Source organism: Biomphalaria glabrata, chromosome 3 (genome assembly GCF_947242115.1).
Source record: "Biomphalaria glabrata chromosome 3, xgBioGlab47.1, whole genome shotgun sequence".
Lineage (NCBI taxonomy): Eukaryota > Metazoa > Mollusca > Gastropoda > Planorbidae > Biomphalaria > Biomphalaria glabrata.
This window is the reverse complement of record NC_074713.1, coordinates 3,703,483-3,726,294: the sequence shown is the minus strand read 5'-3', so window position 1 is coordinate 3,726,294 and position 22,812 is coordinate 3,703,483. Positions and strand designations below refer to the sequence as shown.

Here is a 22,812-nt window from a genome sequence, read left to right as displayed (position 1 = left end):
CCTTTCAGACCTTGTGGTCTCTAGGGCAGATGATATGCTTTTGTGGCCCACGGTTAACGAGGGTGCCATGTGGCCAGCACAACGAACAACCGCCTTTAGTTTTCCCCAACTAATGTCAGGTACCATTTATAGCTGCCAGACACACCAATGCGACTCGGTACCCACTGAATTATTACAGGGGTGCCATAGTGCTACTTTATGTTGTGTGAAGCCATGACGATAGTAAGTAGCCATTTGTCACATCGTAATAAATAGCCATTTGTCACACCATTGCCAGTAGTCATTTGTCACACCATTGCCAGTAGTAATTTGTCGCATCATTGCAATTAAAATCTGTCACACCGTTTTGAGAAGACGTGCATCTTTACCTGTCAACCTTTCCACTCCTCGCCAACCCTGTCAAACTTTCCACTCCTCGCCGCCCCTGTCAACCTTTCCACTCCTCGACGCCCCTGTCAACCTTTCCACTCCTCGACGCCCCTGTCAAACTTTCCACTCCTCGCCGCCCCTGTCAAACTTTCCACTCCTCGCCGCCCCTCTGTCAAACTTTCCACTCCTCGCCGCCCCTGTCAAACTTTCCACTCCTCGCCGCCCCTGTCAAACTTTCCACTCCTCGCCGCCCCTGTCAAACTTTCCACTCCTCGCCGCCCCTGTCAAACTTTCCACTCCTCGCCGCCCCTGTCAAACTTTCCACTCCTCGCCGCCCCTGTCAAACTTTCCATGCTGGTACACATCACCTCTTCAATACACTTACTCTGACACCTAGATCCTACAGAATGCTGCCACTAACTACACAACAATGTCAGTCTAAACAAAATGTGCGCGGAGCATGACATGCCGAGACAGAAAGCACAGTCCGGGTACATGGCCGACACACGTACACAGTACACGTCTCCAGTGTGTAGGTAAGTCAACACTTTAATTGATATATAGATGTAGCGACACACTCGGCTTGTGACGTAGCCTGTTATCTATGTCCGTAGAACTATTTCCAAACTACCGAGATTTCTACGCGTGTATGTCTACACCCTCTTACAGACATAAATCTTTCCCTATGCATCTTTTACAAGGAGCACGCGCTCAAGCCATATAACAGTCTGGGTAGATAAAATGGAACATCCTGGATGCGTCAAATGGTGTGAGTTCAATGCTAGATGTTTCCTTTGCCTTTCTGCGAAGTTATCGGAAATAAAATAATTCCCCCTTGCTGTTAAACTTGATTAAAATATATCTTTGAGTTACGACCCAGGCCAGAAGCATAGAAAGCTAAAAATAGGCTATACTAAGCTAGGGTATAAAACATAAAGATGTAGGGTAGTGCCGATGATAGATCTAGACCATACAAAGCTAATAACAGTTAGATCTTGAACATTGTTACATATTAATGGGGATTGATTCTAAAAGAGCACCCCACTCAATATAACAAAATTTTGATCAATTAGTTTACCTATTAGCGGGTATAGCTAAAAATATTCAATTAGAATTATAGCTAGATTTAGGTATTTAGATCAAAAGGTCAGTGTTAAGTGTGCTGGCACGTTCGTCCAGAGGTGTGCTGGTCCCTTCTTGTACTGCCTAGGTTATTAGGTATAACCTCCAGGTATACAATTCAACTAATGTATGCAACAAAAGACTTTACAAAGTCGCAGGTAAACATATTTACATGGTTTATTTACATGAATAAAATAAAGGTGTAAATACATGGCCATTAACTCACAGGCCGACACAACAAAAAGTAAACAAAAGATACTCAAAAATAATATGGCACACAGCCCTAGTCATATGTTACATTATCGTCACATTCTGGTTATCAAAAATACAGGTCACCGGCCTCAGGTCAACACATGACCACTTTTGACCACTGGGTTACAAACTTCCGGCTTACACAGCCAACTGAAAGTCACAGGCCTCAGGTCGAAACACGACCACTTTTGGCTACACTATGGTTACAGGCTTCAGGCTTACACTAGCCACTTTTAGCCAATAAAAAAAACAAAATGGTCATGATGAACTATAGGCTTCAGGGAAACCTATGAGCCTACAAGCTTCATAGAATCCCACCTATAGCCATCCGTTTGGTAAAGCCCATCTGATGATTCAATACGGGTTGAATCCCTCAGAGACAAGGCTATACAAATATGTCACGTTTGGGAGTACCCCAGGATGCAGAACATCAGGGTAAAAAAAATATACTGCCTGGAAATCATTTGGGGCTATATCTATTAATAAATACATTATATAAAATACAATAATACTAAAGACATACTTAGCCCAAAGATCTCCAGAGCAGGGCACACTTCTCCGAGTACCCCATGACACACGACCAATAACAGAAAAAAAATACTATTCACAACACAGGTCCAGTGGTCAAGCTGGTAACTCAGGAGCAAGTGGCAACTAAACACAGTTTGCAAGGCCTTTTATAAACTACATAAGGGGAATCACTCCTAACTATACAAGTAATCAAAAATAGTTATTTCCCCATTATGTCACACCCCACACCTTAAAAATGCCCTTGTGAGGAAAACATGACGCACAAGGCATTAAACTTAAACCAATGGGGAAAATGACAGTATCAAACAAAATAATTACAAGTTAACATCTCTATTTAGTTAACATTTCAACATTTCCACATTAAAACCTGTTTACAAAATCATCAAAATTCTGTACAACATTAGTCCACTATTATAGGTGAAAAAAAATCGCTAAATTTACATCATCAGCTTAAACTAATCAAAATCTGGTCAAGATTTCATGTACAATACAAATATGAGGAGACTTGCTTTACTACATTGTGAATTTATACAAAAAGAAAATACAATTTCAACTCTAAATACACTTAATATCCTAAACTTCATCAGAAGTCAACAGGCTTGTCAACAGGACTGGTGACTGGTTAGTTCAGTGCTCTTTGTGGTCATCTGGTAGTCTCTTGACATCACAGCCTGACACGGTCAACACGATTCTGCTATGTACTGTCATTCAGAATAATACGAAAGGTACGAGCAAACGAGCCAGATGTAGGAACTTCTGGTAGTCTCTCACGGCCTCTGGTAGTCTCTCACGGCCTGGGATAGTCTCTAGTACCTTCTGGTTACCTGAAAAGTTCAGTTGTCTACAACAAAGCTAACAAAATGTAGACACAACTATATATTACATCTTAAATATAAATCTCGTCACAACTGGCAAAACTTGAAAACTTACAGTAAATAAACAATATCAATAGTGCAATTATGTTTACTGCAATACATAACATCAGTAGGGTTCTAGGGTTTAACACTGATAAAATTATTTTTACGAGCCCCCATGTTACATATTAATGGGGATTGATTCTAAAAGAGCACCCCACTCAATATAACAAAATTTTGATCAATTAGTTTACCTATTAGCGGGTATAGCTAAAAATATTCAATTAGAATTATAGCTAGATTTAGGTATTTAGATCAAAAGGTCAGTGTTAAGTGTGCTGGCACGTTCGTCCAGAGGTGTGCTGGTCCCTTCTTGTACTGCCTAGGTTATTAGGTATAACCTCCAGGTATACAATTCAACTAATGTATGCAACAAAAGACTTTACAAAGTCGCAGGTAAACATATTTACATGGTTTATTTACATGAATAAAATAAAGGTGTAAATACATGGCCATTAACTCACAGGCCGACACAACAAAAAGTAAACAAAAGATACTCAAAAATAATATGGCACACAGCCCTAGTCATATGTTACATTATCGTCACATTCTGGTTATCAAAAATACAGGTCACCGGCCTCAGGTCAACACATGACCACTTTTGACCACTGGGTTACAAACTTCCGGCTTACACAGCCAACTGAAAGTCACAGGCCTCAGGTCGAAACACGACCACTTTTGGCTACACTATGGTTACAGGCTTCAGGCTTACACTAGCCACTTTTAGCCAATAAAAAAAACAAAATGGTCATGATGAACTATAGGCTTCAGGGAAACCTATGAGCCTACAAGCTTCATAGAATCCCACCTATAGCCATCCGTTTGGTAAAGCCCATCTGATGATTCAATACGGGTTGAATCCCTCAGAGACAAGGCTATACAAATATGTCACGTTTGGGAGTACCCCAGGATGCAGAACATCAGGGTAAAAAAAATATACTGCCTGGAAATCATTTGGGGCTATATCTATTAATAAATACATTATATAAAATACAATAATACTAAAGACATACTTAGCCCAAAGATCTCCAGAGCAGGGCACACTTCTCCGAGTACCCCATGACACACGACCAATAACAGAAAAAAAATACTATTCACAACACAGGTCCAGTGGTCAAGCTGGTAACTCAGGAGCAAGTGGCAACTAAACACAGTTTGCAAGGCCTTTTATAAACTACATAAGGGGAATCACTCCTAACTATACAAGTAATCAAAAATAGTTATTTCCCCATTATGTCACAAACATATAAATATAAAGGTAATAATACATAGTTTTTGAACATACATAAGTATATTATGTTCCTCTTTCAGACCTTGCGATCCATAGGGCAGATGATGGTAAGGTCATCTGTTTCTTTGGCCAACGGTTAACGAGCATATATATTCATGAATATTCACCAAGCAAAATGACATTGTTACCGATATTTTATAAAATTTTTTTTTTTCTTTTTAAAGAACAATGTGTTGTTTCATCTTTTAAGCGAAATATTTGGCTATACCGTTAACTCGAGAGGCGTTGCAATAATTTCGACTCCAGACGCGATTCTTTCCGACTTTCTAATGTCAAAAAGGTCGAATTTTTCCCTACTGCAGTAAATCGCCATGGTGACGACTTCTGTATGACGAAAAAAAAGGTCCACGACAGGACGTTTTACGTAACACGAAGTTGTCTTTTTAGGCGATCACGCTCATTATTACAGACGGACGTCTCTAACATATAAGTTTATGTCAATATAGGTCAGTAAAGGTCGGTATAGGTCAGTGCTGCGTCTTCCTTTATTAGAAGGAATTTTCACATGCATGTTGGTCAGTCCAGACCCTTTTTTAAATAATAATAATAATCTTTATTATCCATAAGGAAATTTTTACTTCAATTCGTACATTACACGAAACAAAACATTATAACTATAGGAAACCAAAATGTACTTTCAAACCAGACTCACTCACCATTTATATGCGAAAGGTTTATATCAGATAATTTTCATTTTCATGATTTGATTGCCAGGGGAACAAAAGAGTGTTTGTGTCTGTTTGCTATTGTGCAATTTCAAGAGATTGCTATCGGTGTCTTGTATCTCTTTTGTGATGGTAAAATCACAAAATCCTGACCCAAAGGGTGATATTTTTTTTAAATGTCTAAAAATTTTTTCATCTTTTTATTTTATATATGTTTTTCTCAAACAGCTGCCCAAATGGGTTTTACTTTAACCTTTTATTGACATATACTCTTCATATTAAGAGGGAAAAAAGTGTGTGTGTAAATGCGAGGAGAATGAATTTCTGAAACTCAGAACTTGGGAAAAAAAGCTTGGACTCCAAACATAGTGTACATATATATGAAAACAAAAACCGCAAAATCTTTGTGTATTGATGTTTCTAAGTCCCCCCCCCCTTTTTGTTTTTTTTTTCATCACATTTTTGTAACCAAGTTGGACCACACTGTGGTAGCTACAGCTTAGGGGGCACGCTAACGAATTTGTTTCGTCTAAAGGGGGAGGGGGGGCACCACTGGTAAAAGTATAGTAGTATATTTGAAGCATACGTTAGGAAATCCCATTTATGCACACATACACACACACACGTACACACAAACGCATACGCAGACACACACATAGATTTTTTTTAAAAAGTAATATGATCCATGATTGTTCGCATTTTGATTTTAAAATTTGATTCATATCTATCATTCTGCGAGGAGTTAACAATTCCAACAAAAACAATACAAGTCTATGGAAACAATAAGCCCTGGATGACCAAAAAAATCAAACACCTTATTACTGAAAAGAAAACAAAGTATAAGGCTAGCAACGAAGAGTTTATAAATGCTAAAAATAAACTGAGAAAAGCAATAATTGAAGGGAAAAAAACATACAAAGAAAAAATTGAGAATTTCTTTGCCAAGAACAACTCAAAACAATGCTGGGAGGGATTAAAGAAAATAACAGGCTGCGCCTCAAAACGAGAACGAATTTTAGTGGCTGATGATGAGAAATTCGCCAACGAACTAAATTATTTTTATTCTCGTTTTGACAAAGAAGATTTTGTTGATCTACACAAAGAACTTTTCAACACTCTGTCCAAAGGAAAACAAGAGCCCTACGTCAATTTTGTAACTGAGGATGAAGTGACCTTGTTATTTAAAAGAGTAGACCTAACAAAAGCTTCTGGACCAGACAAAATTAGTGGCAAGCTGATCAAGCTATGTGCTGAGCAAATTTCTTCTATCTTCTGTCATATCTTTAACCAGTCATTGCAAACGTGCGTAATTCCAAACATCTGGAAAACTTCAGAAATCATACCAGTGCCTAAGAAACCAAAAATAGATTGCTTAAATGATTTCCGCCCAGTAGCACTAACACCTATTGTTATGAAATGTTTTGAAAAATATATGCTTAAACAACTTGTAGCAAAAGTCAATAACAGCCTAGACCCTCACCAATTTGCATACAAAGCAGCTAGAGGAACTGAGGATGCCATTCTATTGCTATTGGACCATCTTTATAAGCATCTCGATATACCCAAAACCTACGCACGAGTCCTCTTCGTAGATTTCTCCTCGGCTTTCAATACCATACAGCCACATCTAATGATAAACAAACTGAGTAACTTAAATGTAAGCCCTTACTTACAAGCATGGGTTCTAAACTTTTTAACCCAACGGCCCCAGTATGTTAAAGTCAACAACACCAAATCGTCAACTCGAGTACTATGTACGGGTGCTCCACAAGGTTGTGTACTTTCTCCTGTACTATACACTCTTTACACTAATGACATAAGAAGCATCTATGACTCAGTTAAACTCATTAAATTCGCTGATGATACTGCCATAGTCGGTCTTATTTCAGGAGACGAAACTCAGTATCGAAGCTCGATAGAAGAGTTTACAAACTGGTGCACCGACAACTTTCTAGAACTGAATGTAACAAAAACTAAAGAACTTATAATAGATTTTAGAAAGAAAAAACTAACTATACGTGAACTGCAAATAAACACTACATCTATAGAACAAGTAAAGGCATATAAATATCTAGGCGTTATCATCAACAACAAGCTTTCATGGGAAGACCACCTTGGAACTCTGACAAAGAAAACAGCCCAGCGACTCTTTTTTCTATACAAACTCAACAGTTTTAAATTAAACAAGAAGATCCTTGAGACATTTTACGGCGCAACTGTACAAAATCTGCTAACATACGGAATAAGTTGTTGGCAAGGCAACGCCTCATCTAAACTGTTGCAACGTCTAGAAAACATCATTAAAAAAGCATAAAAAATTACACTCACAACATTACCACATTTAAAGGAACTTTTTGAACAAACGTGCCTAAGAAAAATCGAAAAAATCTTGGAAGACAACGGCCACCCGCTCCATCAGAACTACGCCAGGTCGTCGCGAAGTGGGCGACTGCTGTCAATCAAAACAAGAACGGAGCGGTACAAAAACTCGTTCGTACCTCACTCGGTCAGACTCTATCACCGCCACTCATTGATCAGGGAACATGGAATGCACCAAGATACCTGTGTGTAGTCGCTGAATGAACTCTTTACGTTGTGTCTGTTGTATTTATGTGTATGTTTCTGTTGTGTTGTCTTTATATGAGAAACGAGTCCTTGTAATCACAACAAATTTCCGTAAGGATCAATAAAGCAGTCTTAGTCTTAGTCTTAGTCTTACAGGGGCTAAAAAATGCATTAAATTTATTACATGGTTTCAAAATCGTTTAGCTTATTGATAATTCTATATTCTCTGCACCGGATACACCAATAAAAAGCTTGCTGTTTATGAAATGCCTTCATTTTTATTAAACACTCCAAAAGTCAGCTCCACAAAAAAAAATAAAAAAAGCTTTCTTTTATTCATTACATTTTTTTTAATGCAACCTGGCAAGTCATTTATGTAAATAAAAGTAAAACAGTTAGCCAAATATTATTCTACTTTGGCTTGAGCCCAAGTTTTCAAGATTGAGCTCACTAGAAATCAGCCCCTCCCTTCTAGTCCTAAGAAAAACTGTTTTCTTTAAAAAAAAATATATATACTTTCAGTTCCAATGCGTAATCTCTCTAGTGTTGAAGTGTTAGGCACGTAGATCTAACCCTTTTTACCACCCACATACCTGGCCATGTTTATAAGTACATCTAGTGATCGATTAGCTGATTGGCTTTCTCCCATGATTAGTCAGCCCTATCACAGATACTTTGGTCTCCATAAAGTTCCAATGCATTCTTTCTAGGAAACGAAGTTGGAAGGCCTACATAGAGTCCAATGGCTTACTTTGGGTATACATACCAGGAATAGACCTAGATCTACCTGGGTTACATTTGGGGAAAGCCCAAACGATTTTTAAAATTCTTTTATTTTCATTATTTGTTTGGTTGTTTTTTTGTTTTTGTTTGTTTTTGTTTTGTACTTAGTTCTTGAAAACGGCTCTGTCTCTGCATAGTTTGAGACTTAAAAAGTTGAATCACATGCATGAGCAAGTCACCTCAATGACACTAAACACGTGTCCAATCTTAAAAATATACACACTCAACCAACACATAGATAATAGATAAAAATAGCACACATAGAGCACACAACAAAAAACACAGACAGCACACATTAAACACAGAAAGCACACAACAAATAGCACAAGAAACACACAGACAGCACACAACAAACACACAGACAGCACACAACAAACACACAGACAGCACACAACAAACACACAGACAACACACAACAAATACACAGACAACACAAGAAACACACAGACAGCACACAACAAACACACAGACAACACACAACAAATACACAGACAACACATGAAACACACAGACAGCACACATCAAGCACACCGGCAGCACACATCAAACACACATTATTTGAATTACTTCCGTAAAACCTTTTTGCCATTTTCCCCATCAATTTTACCAAATAATAAAAACATGAAAAAGAAAAAGGTAAACAAAGGAGGGTTGAGGGAGGGAGAGAGGTATTTTCTCTTCACACACAGTTATACACACACACACACACACACACACTTTTAAACATTCCCTAAACAAAAACAGTTTTGCAGTTTTCAAATCACTCAAGGACACACGCACACAAGCGTCTCACAAGAAATACGTTTAGTTTCTTTGTATTGATATAAACGCCGAATTGTTGATAATATTCTTTTAAGTTCACTTCTGCCGAGGTTCAGTTCTTCTTCTTCTTCTAGCCAGCTTTATTGCTGCTGAGCTGTGAGCTCTTTTGCAGACTGTGCCAAGGAAAAACAGTGTGCTGTTTTCTTCAGTTGTTCAGCACTGTCGTACATGGTGTTGGTTATGTTGGGCTGGAGTGGTAGTAGGGTCTGCCTAAGGTGGGTTAGGAAGGGGCATTCAAAGAGGATATGGTTTACTGTTTCATAAGGGTGGGTGCAGTGTCTACAAAAGGGGGGGGGGGGAGTTGTGTGGGATTTATTTTATTGAGATGGTAATTTAAAAGAGGTGTGTGTCCTGTCCTTAGTTGGAAGATTGTAGATTGCTCTTTGCGGGGGAGGAAGTTAATACTGTCCAGTTTGTCCGAGGTTCAGATAAAGATTTGTTCCTTCAGGTCAAACATTTTATTTCATGTTCTTGCAATGAAAGCAATAGTAAGCGAACGTAACAACGTGAAATAATCATCATTTAATGATCATTTAATCATCATTTATTCTATGGATTTTACGCAGTGGCCTAGCTAGGTACATGTTGGAACCTGGCGTAGATTGAGCCGTATAAAAAAAAATGGAATCATCTGGTCATTTTGTGTACATTAACAGTTACATGCCAAAGGAAGTCTTTTTTTGGTGAGCTAAAAGGTGGTCGGCGTAACAGAGGCGCCCCACGGAAACGCTTCGAAGAAGGCGTCAACTTTCCTTGGCTGACATAGAAGAGAGCACCTGGCTGCATGCGGCCTCAGAACGAGACAGCTGGAGGTCACTCACGAAGCCCGCGGGATACACATTTGAGACCAAAAGACAAACGCAGACGACGAAAAGAGAATCTAAATCGACCACCTGCGGACAATGGTTAGGCTTGCCATGGATGTGGCAAAATATGTAGGTCACACCTGGGGCTGCGCAGCCACGGGAAATACTGTATTCCTCACTAATCTTCGGACTCGAAGACAAGCCTTATATACAGTTACATAAACAGTATTCCAAATACAAGAGAAGGTTTTTAGTTATTGCACGGTGCAGCAGAAAGGCAATTACTCCTACAGGTTTTCTTTTTCCACAAAGCCACCCCTCCCCCATGGTGATGGACCAGGGCGCAGTCAGTCCCTTCGCGTCAAGGTTGCTCGGCCACTTTTGATTGTTAAAGCGTTAACAAGAGATAACAGACTTGTATGAGTAGATTTAGAGGTCAGCTCAAGGACATAGTGTCTGTAGGCTGGCAGTTTGTTAATGATGCTTGGGAGAGAGAGAGAGAGAGAGAGAGGGAGAGAGTGTGAAAGAGAATGAGAGAGAGAGAAAGAGAGAGAATTTTTTTTTTCTAACTTGAAAAGAAACACTTGATTTTGATACTAGACGCTAGAGTCAATGTATTGTTAGTTTCACACTATAATGTAACGTATATAGTTAGTCTGTATATGAAGTGTGCTCTCGTAAAACTCATGTGTTAATAAAGTATCTAGCTCTATACGTCCATACCAAGTTTCCCTGATTCAATCTATGTTACGGACGTCGTGTAAACGCTAGAGCGTTCAAATGTTCACTTCTGAACTAAATACATGTCACGGCCATGCGGTAATAGTATTCAATCGCAAAGCAAGTAAACATTGCTGCCAAGTTCAGTCAACCGTGAAGTCCTTTTTAACGTCATAGTCAGGGCCTAATCGATGCAAGGTGGTCTTCCGGTCGTGTGGTATGCTCTCAAGAACTGTCGTTTGATCTGAAACTCATAAAACAAAACAAAGCAGACTTCAGGGCCCCCGTTAGTGAAACAAAACAGACTTCAGAACCCCCGTTAGTGAAACAAAACAGAATTCAGATCCCCGTTAGGGAAACAAAACAGAATTCAGATCCCCGTTAGGGAAACAAAACAGACTTCAGGACCCCGTTAGTGAAACAAAACAGACTTCAGATCCCCGTTAGGGAAACAAAACAGAATTCAGGACCCCGTTAGTGAAACAAAACAGACTTCAGATCCCCTAAGGGAAACAAAACAGACTTCAGAACCCCGTTAGTGAAACAAAACAGACTTCAGAAACCCCGTTAGTGAAACAAAACAGAATTCAGATCCCCGTTAGGAAAATAAACCTGCCGGTTCTTAAAAAAATATGTCTGCCACAGTTTGAATCTTAATATCTCGAGTTCATAGAACCAATATGCAATTAATATGTAAATGACATATCTTTTTTTTTATCTATCGGCCGTTAATCTGGTCCAGGTGTTTATCTAAATCACATACCTATTCTATCATTTTGGTGAATTCTCTTGATCCTTTTTGTCAAGCCATTCAGCCATTATGCTCGAGTCAACACAGACAGATTGGCACCTCTGTATGTAATACAGCTGACAAGGTAACATTCTTGTAGGACTCCCTTACATTTTGGTACTCTAGGTACCACTAAATTGGACCCATACAAAAAAAAGTAAAAGTTCCCCTTTCAGACCTTGCGATCTATAGGGTAGATGATGTAAATGGCATCTGTTTTTTTTTTTGTGTGGCCTACGGTTAACGAGCGTGTCATGTGGCCAGCACAACGACCAACCGCCTTTACTTTTCCCCAACTAATGTCAGGTACCCATTAGAGCTGGGTGGACTCAGAAGTGCCCAAAGATCCCGAAATAAAAAAAAATCGCAGTCTTCAACAGGATTCGAACCCCCCGGTTCGGAAGCGAAGTGCTTTACCTCTCAACCACCGCGCATCTTGACCAATGCTCCTTTACATTTTGGTGCTCTAGGTACCATGATCTTGGACCCATATTGCTTTACATTTTGGTGCTCTAGGTACCATGATCTTGGACCCATATTCCCTTACATTTCGGTAGTCTAGGTACCACATACGTCGATCCATGACCCTTTATATTTGACACACTAGGGGAAAAAACTCTATAATGCGATTAAATTTTATTGATATTCATTTCCTGAGAATATTCTGGATGAAGATTTGATTTACCAGACACCTACTCAGACTGTGTGATATATAATCTATAGTCTCTATGTCTACTACCTTTTATCTATAGCAGGGGTTCTCAACCTGTGGGAAACGACCCCCTTGGGGGGTCGATTGACCATTTGCCAGGGGTCGCCTAAGACCATCGAAAATGTGGATTGTTATTGTCTACTCTTCTATTGCTGTACGTGTGTGTGTGGGGGGGGGGGGGAGGGAGGGGGGTCGCGGCAGAGTGGGGGATTGTAAAAAGGGGTCGGCGAGCATAAAAGGCTGAGAACCGCTGAATTCTATAGAGTCACTTTTTCCTTTATCGTTTTCTTCTTAAATGCGGAGCGTTTGTATTTTTTTCCAGAAAAATTCGCTTCACATACTTTCCCGATTTGTGTTTTTGAAACACCGTTTTTTTTTTATTATTCAATTGTGATGCGCTATTTCCAAAAATAAAGAAGAAAGGGGACTCCACCCATGTAGACATAGAAGATACGTCGCAGACGACATGAAATACAATGTAAGTGATTCATTGCTTGACAATGCCCCATTTAGAACTCCGACTGCACCGATCTAAAGACACGAACCATTAACTCTATAACATTTCGTTATTGCAACAGAACAGGGTTGTTACTGAACCCATGAGCCTCACGCATTTGTAAAAGCTCTTATCTTATCTTATAAATTACAGACGTTCATTTAAAAGAGAAGATGATTACATCCTACGCGTGTTAATCTAGTCGAGCATGTTAATAAGAGACCTAAACTCTGCTAACTCCTTGGTTTTCCTGGCTGATTCAGGCAACCCGTTCCATGCTCCCATGGCATTAGAGAAGAAGGAGCACTTAAAAAGAATGTATCCAGTATCGCGGAGAGCAACAAAGATAAATATTAAAGTATGTTATTTGATCCGCATTAAAATTAAAAACACTACAGCTTTACACATTTAATTACATTATGTAAATTAGCTTGCAGTGACATAATGAGCCCCTCTGAAGATCAAATGACGGTTTTGAAGGTATCGATTGAATTTATTTATAATGAATCGATTCTGGCGGCAATGAAGCAGACGGCATGATTAAAATGACGGTTTGTCAACCGATTCTTTTACTACCTGCGCCTTGTAGTGTGGGGACGATGAAATGTCATTTGATTGATTTCATGAAAAACGTTAGAGTGGCCCGTGTAACTTTGATTTATTTTTGTGTGTGTAAGCGATGACTCTAGAATTGGAATGGAATAGACTTTAATATTCGTTGTGAATTCCAATAAATAAGAAAGGAGTTGGTTGAGAAGTGGAGGGGGGGTGACAAGAAACGTGGGGAGAGAAGGAAAGAGAGAGGGGAGGGGGAGAGAAAAAGAGAAAGGGAGAGAGACAAGGAAATAGAGATGTAGAGAGAAAAGGACTAGGGAGATAGAGAAAGAGAGAGAAAGAGAAAGTGATTAAAATAGAAAGAAAGAGAGAAACACACAGAGAGAGAGAGAGAAACAGAAAGAGAGAAAAAGGGAGAGAGAGAGAGAGAGAGCGAAGGAAAGAGAGAAAGAGAGAGAGAGAGAGAGAAATAAATAGATTGAAATAGAAAGAAAAAGAGAAACAGGGAAAGAATGAGAGAGAAAGAGATTGAAATAGAAAGAAAAAGAGAGAGAGAGAGAGCTAAAGAAAGAGAGAGAGAAATATATATATAGAGAGAGAGAGAAAGAAAGAGAGAGAAAGAGAGAGAGAAAGAGATTGAAATAGAAAGAAAAAGAGAGAGAGAGCTAAAGAAAGAGAGAGAGAAAGAAAGAGAGAGAGAGAGAGAAAGAAAGAGAGAGAGAGAGAGAAAGAGATTGAAATAGAAAGAAAAAGAGAGAGAGATAAAGAGAGAGAGAGAGAGAAATAAAGAGAGAGAAAGAAAGAGAGAGAGAGAAAGAAAGAGTGAGGAATTAAGTGAGATAGACTGAGAGGGTGATAAAAACAAAGTGGAAAAAAAAACATAAATAAAAGAAGAAAGAAAGGTGGAGAGTGGACAGATAGACCTAAAATAACAAAGATTGAACCTTTGCCATGTTTAAAGTTGTTTGGATACGTCTCTGCGGCTATGCGCACTCCAAGATTCCAGGTTGAAATCCTAAAACTAAGTGCAGAGATATGTCTGCGTTTCTATTGCCCAAAGATTCTACAAGTTTTAACTAGTTCGTTTCCCAGAATCCCATTTAACTTTTTATGTCTCTGTCTCGCCCACACCATGTAGATCTAGTTCCTCACTTGAGATCACAGAAATATGATCGTAGATGGGACTTGACTCTGTTCCTATATTTGCCCTGTCACGACGTCTGCTATTTTTGGTATTTACCAAACCACAAACCACTGTACATATATAGATCTACATTTTTTTTCTTCTCTGAAATCAAAATCTCTGGGGAAACTCTGTTTAAAGGAGATACTGATAGCCAGTCGGGGGGGGGGGGGGGGGTCACAGATTCCAATACGTTGCCGATATGCAAATTACCGTCCATGTTTTCGTATCAGTGATTTTATGGTAAGGGCGGTACGTATTATGTAGACCTAACAGTACAAGCTGTTAGCAGTGACATGTCATGTGTCCATGACATGACATGGAGACAATGGCATTTACATACCGGTTGAAGTGATTTTTATCGGAGAGGTCGCTAAGATTTTTCTGCCACTTTTTTTTTATGATTGGAGATAAAAAAAAAATAAATTCTTCTCTTAGTCTGTGTGTGTGTGTGTGCTAGTGTGTGCATGTATGTGTGTGTTAGTCTCAATGTATAGCCCTTTGTGTATGCAACATACATATTTCCGAACGTTTTCTAGTCCTGAGCTTTTATCAGAAATCATTTCGTGACCAAACGATTGTCTTCAGACCTCAGTCCAGCGTTTCTCAAACTTTATAGTTCCGTGGACCCCCCTTTTACGATTCCCTACGATGCGGCGATGCCCCAATGGTTTAATCATTTAAATTCATAAGCCTAAGTAACTGTGTTTCAGCCAGTGATATAAAATCGTAATCCTAATGTGAATATCAAGGTCTAAACTGCCCACAGGCTGTGACGTTGCAGGTCAGTGTTTAGGCCTGCAGCAGCGAGCTATTGGTCTAAACTGCCCACAGGCTGTGACGTTGCAGGTCAGTGCTCAGGACTTCTATAACAAATGGCCTCGATTTGATGCTCTAAAGAGTTATCTAAGGTCATCTGAATGACAACGTCCTAGAGGTTGACTGACCACTGGACAGCTATTACTACCAGGTCATAATACGTGTGTCGCGTAAGGTCATTTGGGCGGTGGATAAAATGCGGGGGGAGGGGGAAGGCTAGTGGGGTCATCGTGTCCCTGGTCCTGAGTTCGGACACCTACTCGCCTGAACTAATCTTCTCACTAATGATGGCGTGGATACCTCGCAGGTCATCTTCTTTCATCACCAGGAACACCGCGAGGTCCGAGCTGAGGTGTTGCCGTGACGGCTGACGATAGCCGCTTGAATCGGGCTGCGCGTGCTCCCCACGCGGTATTTGCTTCACGGTGCTGCACGTGGACGAGCTACCAAATGTCATTAGTAAAATGGGATGGGGGGGGGGGAGGAAGTGGAAAGGGGGGGGGGGAGAACTGATTGGACAATGTCCAGAGCGCGCGACGCGGCGATCACGTGCCCGCTGATTCTTAGCCGCTCTTTAAGTCGCCGAGAAATAATGGTGGAAAGCGGCCTCTGTTTGACGGCCCTGATCCCGTGAAATGAAAGAAAGCATCGCGTTTCGGCCCGTGGGTCGCCTGCCCTACCTCGGCCCAACCGTGCGCCGTTTGCTCTTCCTCTGTCAGCCCTTTCTGCTTTCCACGATGGCATAATTAGACTGGTCAATTACCCCCGCGGACTATTTGTATTTAGAGACACGCGGTCGGTCATTTTGGCTTCAGCGCCCATCACCCTCTTGACCACGTGAGATCGATCGTATCGGGGGGGGGGGGGGGAGGGAGAGGATGTTGTACTAGAGCCAATGTCCACCACTGGTCAGCTAATGCGGCTTGTCATATTGTTTTAGGGTACAAAGACGTCAGCTCACAAATGAGTGTAGAATCTACAGCCTCACAATGGGAACACGGGTGAGCCTACTTGCACTGATATTCATATCTTCAAATATTTGTTCATCCCACAGTTCACGAGCATAAATTAACTAGACGCATTGAATTTAAAAAAAAAAAAGGGATTTGACACAAACATCGAGTGGCTAGCAGATCTATGTGTACAGTTAGATCAGTGTTTCCCAAAGTGGAGTACGCGTACCCCCAGTGGTAAGGACAGAGTTTGAAAGGGGATACGCGTTGCAACTAATTAACTATGCTTGCACTTCTCATTTATTCAAATTAATGTTATTCATAATATAACCTTAATTTATACTTTTTATAAACAATTAATTTTTCATTTAATATATTTTGTTCATTGTACCTTAGGGGAGAAGAAGGGGTACTTAGAGTTAAGAAAATTATTGAAGCGGTACGCCTACGTCGAAGGTCTGGGAAAGACGAGTTAGATGACTAATAACGGTCACACTTTGGGGGAGAAAAAGATTACTTAGAGTTAAGAAAATTATTGAAGCGGTACGCCTACGTCGAAGGTCTGGGAAAGACGAGTTAGATGACTAATAACGGTCACACTTTGGGGGAGAAAAAGATTACTTAGAGTTAAGAAAATTATTGAAGCGGTACGCCTATGTCGAAGGTCTGGGAAAGACCCGATTTGATGACTAAATAAATTTAGATTTCAAGTACATAAAAATGAAAATAATATTATGTCTCTTGTTACTATTTATAATGTATTTTCATATAAATTTATTAGTAGTTTTAAACGAAATGGAAGTACAAAGAGTGCACTGTTTTAAGACATAAATAACAACATATAACTTGTTTGTTTACTGTAAGAAAGTATAATCACCATAATCACCATAAACATTATTCTTAAAGCTGAAACAACATCATAATAACAATATCATAGAGTCCATTGTTCAGTCCACTCGATTGTTTGTTGATCTCGTACTGACTGACCCGACACTCTCACGTCAAACTCAAATCATCGCTTTAAGAACAGAAATTAACGTTCAGTGATGTCCGAACTGCGACCCGCGGGCCATATTCGGCCCGGGTCATGCCTCCATCTTGTCCTTCGATTCTTCCTCTCACAGTGCACGACGAGGTCCAAAATGAATTGTTTCCCTTGGATATTTTTTTATTTCACGCGGTCTGTGACTCTGTCAGAAATTCAAGAAGATAAGAAGATAAGATAAATAGTTGTCCCTCGGGCCTACTAAAGTTGGCTATTAATGTGTTAAATCTCTTCCCAGAATGTTCACATTCTTATCTTATCTTATATAATACAGACGTTACTTCAAAAAAGAAGATGATTACGTCCTACGCGTCATGCATTTAGTCATGCATATTAACCAATGACTTAAATTCTGCCAAGTCACTGGTTTTCCTGGCTAGCTCAGGCAACCCATTCCATGCTCTAATAGCACTAGGGAAGAAGGAGTATTTGTACAAATTTGTCCTAGCATATGGGACGAGGAATGTGCCTTTATCTTTGTGTCTTTCAGAGTATTTTATTAAATTTTGTTTTTGTATTTGAAGATTATGGTTCAGTGTTTATGTATGATTGCTACTTTACTTTTGAGCCTTCTGTCCTGAAGGCTTTCTAAATTTAGTGATTTTACTAAAGGTGTTACTCTAGTCAAATGTGAATATTCGTTTGTTATGAATCTCACTGCTCTATTTTGTGTCTGTTCCAGTTTCTTAATGTTTTCTTGAGTTGAGGGGTGTGTGTGTGTGTGTGACGTGGGGGTGGCGGTATATATCGATCACCACGGCACATTTTTTAATATTTAAGAGATTATATAGTTCTTGCTTAGAGGCGCGGCGGCCGAGTGGTAGAGCGTTTGGATTCCGAACCTGAGATCTCGGGTTCGAATCCTGGTGAAGAATTTTTTTTTTTATTTCGGGATCGTTGATTCCAGCCAGCTCTAATAGGTAGTAGGTACCTGGTATTAGTTGGAGAAAAGCAAAGGCGGCTGGTCGTTGTGCTAGCCACATGACACCCTCGTTAACCGTGGGCCGCAGCAACAGATTTCCTTTACATCATCTGCCTAATAAATCACAAGGTCTGAAAGAGAGCTTAAGTTCTTGCCTTGTATTTTTCTATAACTATATGTTTCAATGTTTGACAAGATTAAGAAATAGGTTTGCTAATTAGTGCAGAAAACATTATGAAAACATGCATTCTTTCTAATCACTCTACTCAAAACCAACTATTTCGTTTTACAAGGTTGCCCAATTAATTGGTAAATTAACATGATGCCATTATCAAACTCATAGTCCAGATCAGAAATACCCAGACTCTAGATCTTAACGCACTTTCAAACGAGAGAGCGCTAGAGGACAACAAAAAAAAAAAAAGGTCGATGTCGTCTGGGAAGTGGTCAACGTGTAAATATTTCCCGACACTCCCTGCGGCAAGGAACGATGGCGCGAGTGAAAAGAACCAATCAAAAGTGATGAAAGACATCCTCGTTCTTGTAACTCTCCGAACTGGAGATCTCTTTCACCCCACACCCCCACCCTCCCATATCTCATGCCAATAATGTCCTCAATAAACTATTAGTCTTCTTTTAATTAGTATCATTTTTTTTCCTCCCGGGCTCTGCATATTTTTTTGAAGGTGCGCCACCCCGAATGTACACCTCCGTGCCAAAGTGGCTCGTGATTTTATCGCACGTGCCGTGACACCAGCTCCGTGACGCCTCGCACCAGGCGCCATCTTCACTTGTGACAACACATCGCCCCCCCGATCACCTCTTCAGGGGAACAAGAAAGATGGCGCATAGCTTTAAAAAATACCATGAAGGGAAAAAAAAACGCTAATCAGTATCAAAAGAGTTCTAACAGATCAGTGTCTAACCACGTGACCAGGTCTAACGAAACCCACCCAAGAGTAAAAAAAATAATCTAAACACGTGACCGGAAATTCAAAGGAAACGTCATAGGGCGAATGCGGAAATTTCTCATCTTTTCTCTGCGCGTGCGCAGCTGGAGAAAAAAAAAGTTAAGGGGTCCTTTCTCTTTTGTTTGATAGATTAAAAACGAGATATTGATGGCTGAGAGTTAGCAGAAGTGATTTTTTTTTTCGCGCCAATTATTTGTTCTCACAGCAAGCTAACACCTTGTCTTTCCTGATACTATGTAGAAATCTAGTTGTCTGTGAAAGTGGTACTTCAATGATCGAGAGTGCGTCTTATCACTCTTATACCAGCGGTAATTGGTGACTTAAAACTTTAAGGGGGCATACACATGTGGAGACACAAATGATCTGATACATATTTGTGTTTCTCGCTGACGCTCTGACTTAGTGAAAAATGGAGACTCTGTTTCTGAACAACTGTTCCTATCATATCTATTTTATTAGATTATCGATGATTCTCTTTGACACTTTCATCGATGATTCTCTTTGACACTTTCATCGATGATTCTCTTTGTCACTTTCATCGATGATTCTCTTTGTCACTTTCAGCGATGATTTTCTTAGACTACAATATGTATAAAATATCACTTAAGTATGTATGTAAAATGTCACAAAAGTGTGCATGTAAAATATCACTAACGTTTGCATGTAAAATATGACTACAGTAGGTATGTAAAATATGACTACAGTAGGTATGTAAAATATGATTACAGTAGGTATGTAAAATATGACTACAGTAGGTATGTAAAATATGACTACAGTAGGTATGTAAAATATGACTACAGTAGGTATGTAAAATATGACTACAGTAGGTATGTAAAATATGACCACAGTAGGTATGTAAAATATGACTACAGTAGGTATATAAAATATGACTACAGTAGGTATGTAAAATATGACTACAGTAGGTAGCCTATGTAAAATATGACTACAGTAGGTATGTAAAATATGACTACAGTAGGTATGTAAAATATGACTACAGTAGGTATGTAAAATATGACTACAGTAGGTATGTAAAATATCACTACAGTAGGTATGTAAAATATGACTACAGTAGGTATTAAAATATCACTACACTATGTATGTGAAATATCACTTATGTTTTCAATCAAACTCTAGCGAACGACGTCAAGGTCTAGTAGCAGGCAGAGCTAGGACACTGTACTTAAAGGTCTAGTAGCAGGAAGAGTAATAACACTATACATAAAGGTCTAGCAGCAGGCAGAGCTAGAACACTATACATAAAGGTCTAGTAGCAGGCAGAGCTAGAACACTGTACTTAAAGGTCTAGCAGCAGGCAGAGCTAGAACACTATACTTAAAGGTCTAGCAGCAGTCAGCGCTAGAACACTGTACTTAAAGGTCTAGTAGCAGGAAGAGTAAGAACACTATACATAAAGGTCTAGTAGCAGGCAGAGCTAGAACACTGTACTTAAAGGTCTAGCAGCAGGCAGAGCTAGAACACTATACATAAAGGTCTAGCAGCAGGCAGAGCTAGAACACTATACTTAAAGGTCTAGTAGCAGGCAGAGCTAGAACACTGTACTTAAAGGTCTAGCAGCAGGCAGAGCTAGAACACTGTACTTAAAGGTCTAGTAGCAGGCAGAGCTAGAACACTATACATAAAGGTCTAGTAGCAGGCAGAGCTAGAACACTATACATAAAGGTCTAGCAGCAGGCAGAGCTAGAACACTATACATAAAGGTCTAGTAGCAGGCAGAGCTAGAACACTATACATAAAGGTCTAGCAGCAGGCAGAGCTAGAACACTATACTTAAATGTCTAGTAGCAGGAAGAGTAAGAACACTATACATAAAGGTCTAGCAGCAGGCAGAGATAGGACACTGTACTTAAAGGTCTAGTAGCAGAAAGAGTAAGAACACTATACATAAAGGTCTAGCAGTAGGCAGAGCTAGAACACTATACATAAAGGTCTAGTAGCAGGAAGAGTAAGAACACTATACATAAAGGTCTAGCAGCAGGCAGAGATAGGACACTGTACTTAAAGGTCTAGTAGCAGGAAGAGTAAGAACACTATACATAAAGGTCTAGCAGCAGGCAGAGCTAGAACACTGTACTTAAAGGTCTAGTAGCAGGCAGAGCTAGAACACTATACATAAAGGTCTAGCAGCAGGCAGAGATAGGACACTGTACTTAAAGGTCTAGTAGCAGGAAGAGTAAGAACACTATACATAAAGGTCTAGCAGCAGGCAGAGCTAGAACACTGTACTTAAAGGTCTAGTAGCAGGAAGAGTAAGAACACTATACATAAAGGTCTAGTAGCAGGCAGAGCTAGAACACTGTACTTAAAGGTCTAGTAGCAGACAGAGCTAGAACACTGTACTTAAAGGTCTAGTAGCAGGAAGAGTAAGAACACTATACATAAAGGTCTAGTAGCAGGCAGAGCTAGAACACTGTACTTAAAGGTCTAGTAGCAGACAGAGCTAGAACACTGTACTTAAAGGTCTAGTAGCAGGAAGAGTAAGAACACTATACATAAAGGTCTAGTAGCAGGCAGAGCTAGAACACTGTACTTAAAGGTCTAGTAGCAGGCAGAGCTAGAACACTGTACTTAAAGGTCTAGCAGCAGGCAGAGCTAGAACACTATACATAAAGGTCTAGCAGCAGGCAGAGATAGGACACTGTACTTAAAGGTCTAGTAGCAGGAAGAGTAAGAACACTATACATAAAGGTCTAGCAGCAGGCAGAGCTAGAACACTGTACTTAAAGGTCTAGTAGCAGGAAGAGTAAGAACACTATACATAAAGGTCTAGTAGCAGGCAGAGCTAGAACACTGTACTTAAAGGTCTAGTAGCAGACAGAGCTAGAACACTGTACTTAAAGGTTTAGTAGCAGGCATAGCTAGGACACTGTACTTAAGGGTCTTTACAACTTAAAGGTGAGGCTGACGACTACTACTCAATCTGGCCATTTCATTAAATTTAATGCATATTTTGGCCACGTTTTTGTTCTTCGGGAAGTCCCAGGGTCTTGTTTCTTCAGAATCAAAGAACCGCTGACACGGGGACTCAAGAGGTAAAGATTAAGAAAGGGGCCAGGGTCTGGAGGGCCAGGGGTCAGCAAATGACAGGGCACACGAGTGGACTCACAAGTGCCTCGGTTTTCATTTTTTTATTTTTACTTGACCATTGACCGGACAGGACTTTGAAAATGATTGTGTTGCTGTTGTTGGCCCTATAGGATAAAAGTAAATTCATTAGAGTGGAGTACAATCAATTAGGGCTGACATCTTTGTTGACTGCACAGTGTATGTGTGTCTGCAGTTGGGTGTCTAAGCTATGTGAGCTTTTGCTATAATCGAATAAGAGAAAGATTTTTTTAAAAGAAAGTTCTGCCTTTATAAACCTGATGACATTTTGTAAAGGCGATCGTTCTATTTTATATAGATGCAAAAACAAGCAATAATAAAAAAAAAAACCTTTAAAAAGAAAACAACAAAGCTTATCTAAAGGGGAAGAACTCCATCCTTCAAACTATATCTACCAACAATA

The 22,812-nt window shown here is 39.8% G+C and overlaps 1 protein-coding gene across 1 annotated transcript in view; it reads left to right on the top strand.

Moving 5' to 3' along the window:
• Positions 1–756: 756 nt before the first annotated feature.
• Positions 757–22,812, top strand: part of LOC106061796 (uncharacterized) — a 77,875-nt gene continuing 55,819 nt past the window's right edge. Inside the window, exon 1 of the mRNA XM_056022948.1 lies at positions 757–905. Coding sequence (XP_055878923.1) covers positions 830–905 — 76 coding nt within the window. The 5' untranslated portion in view covers positions 757–829. The remainder of the gene's footprint in view (positions 906–22,812) is intronic.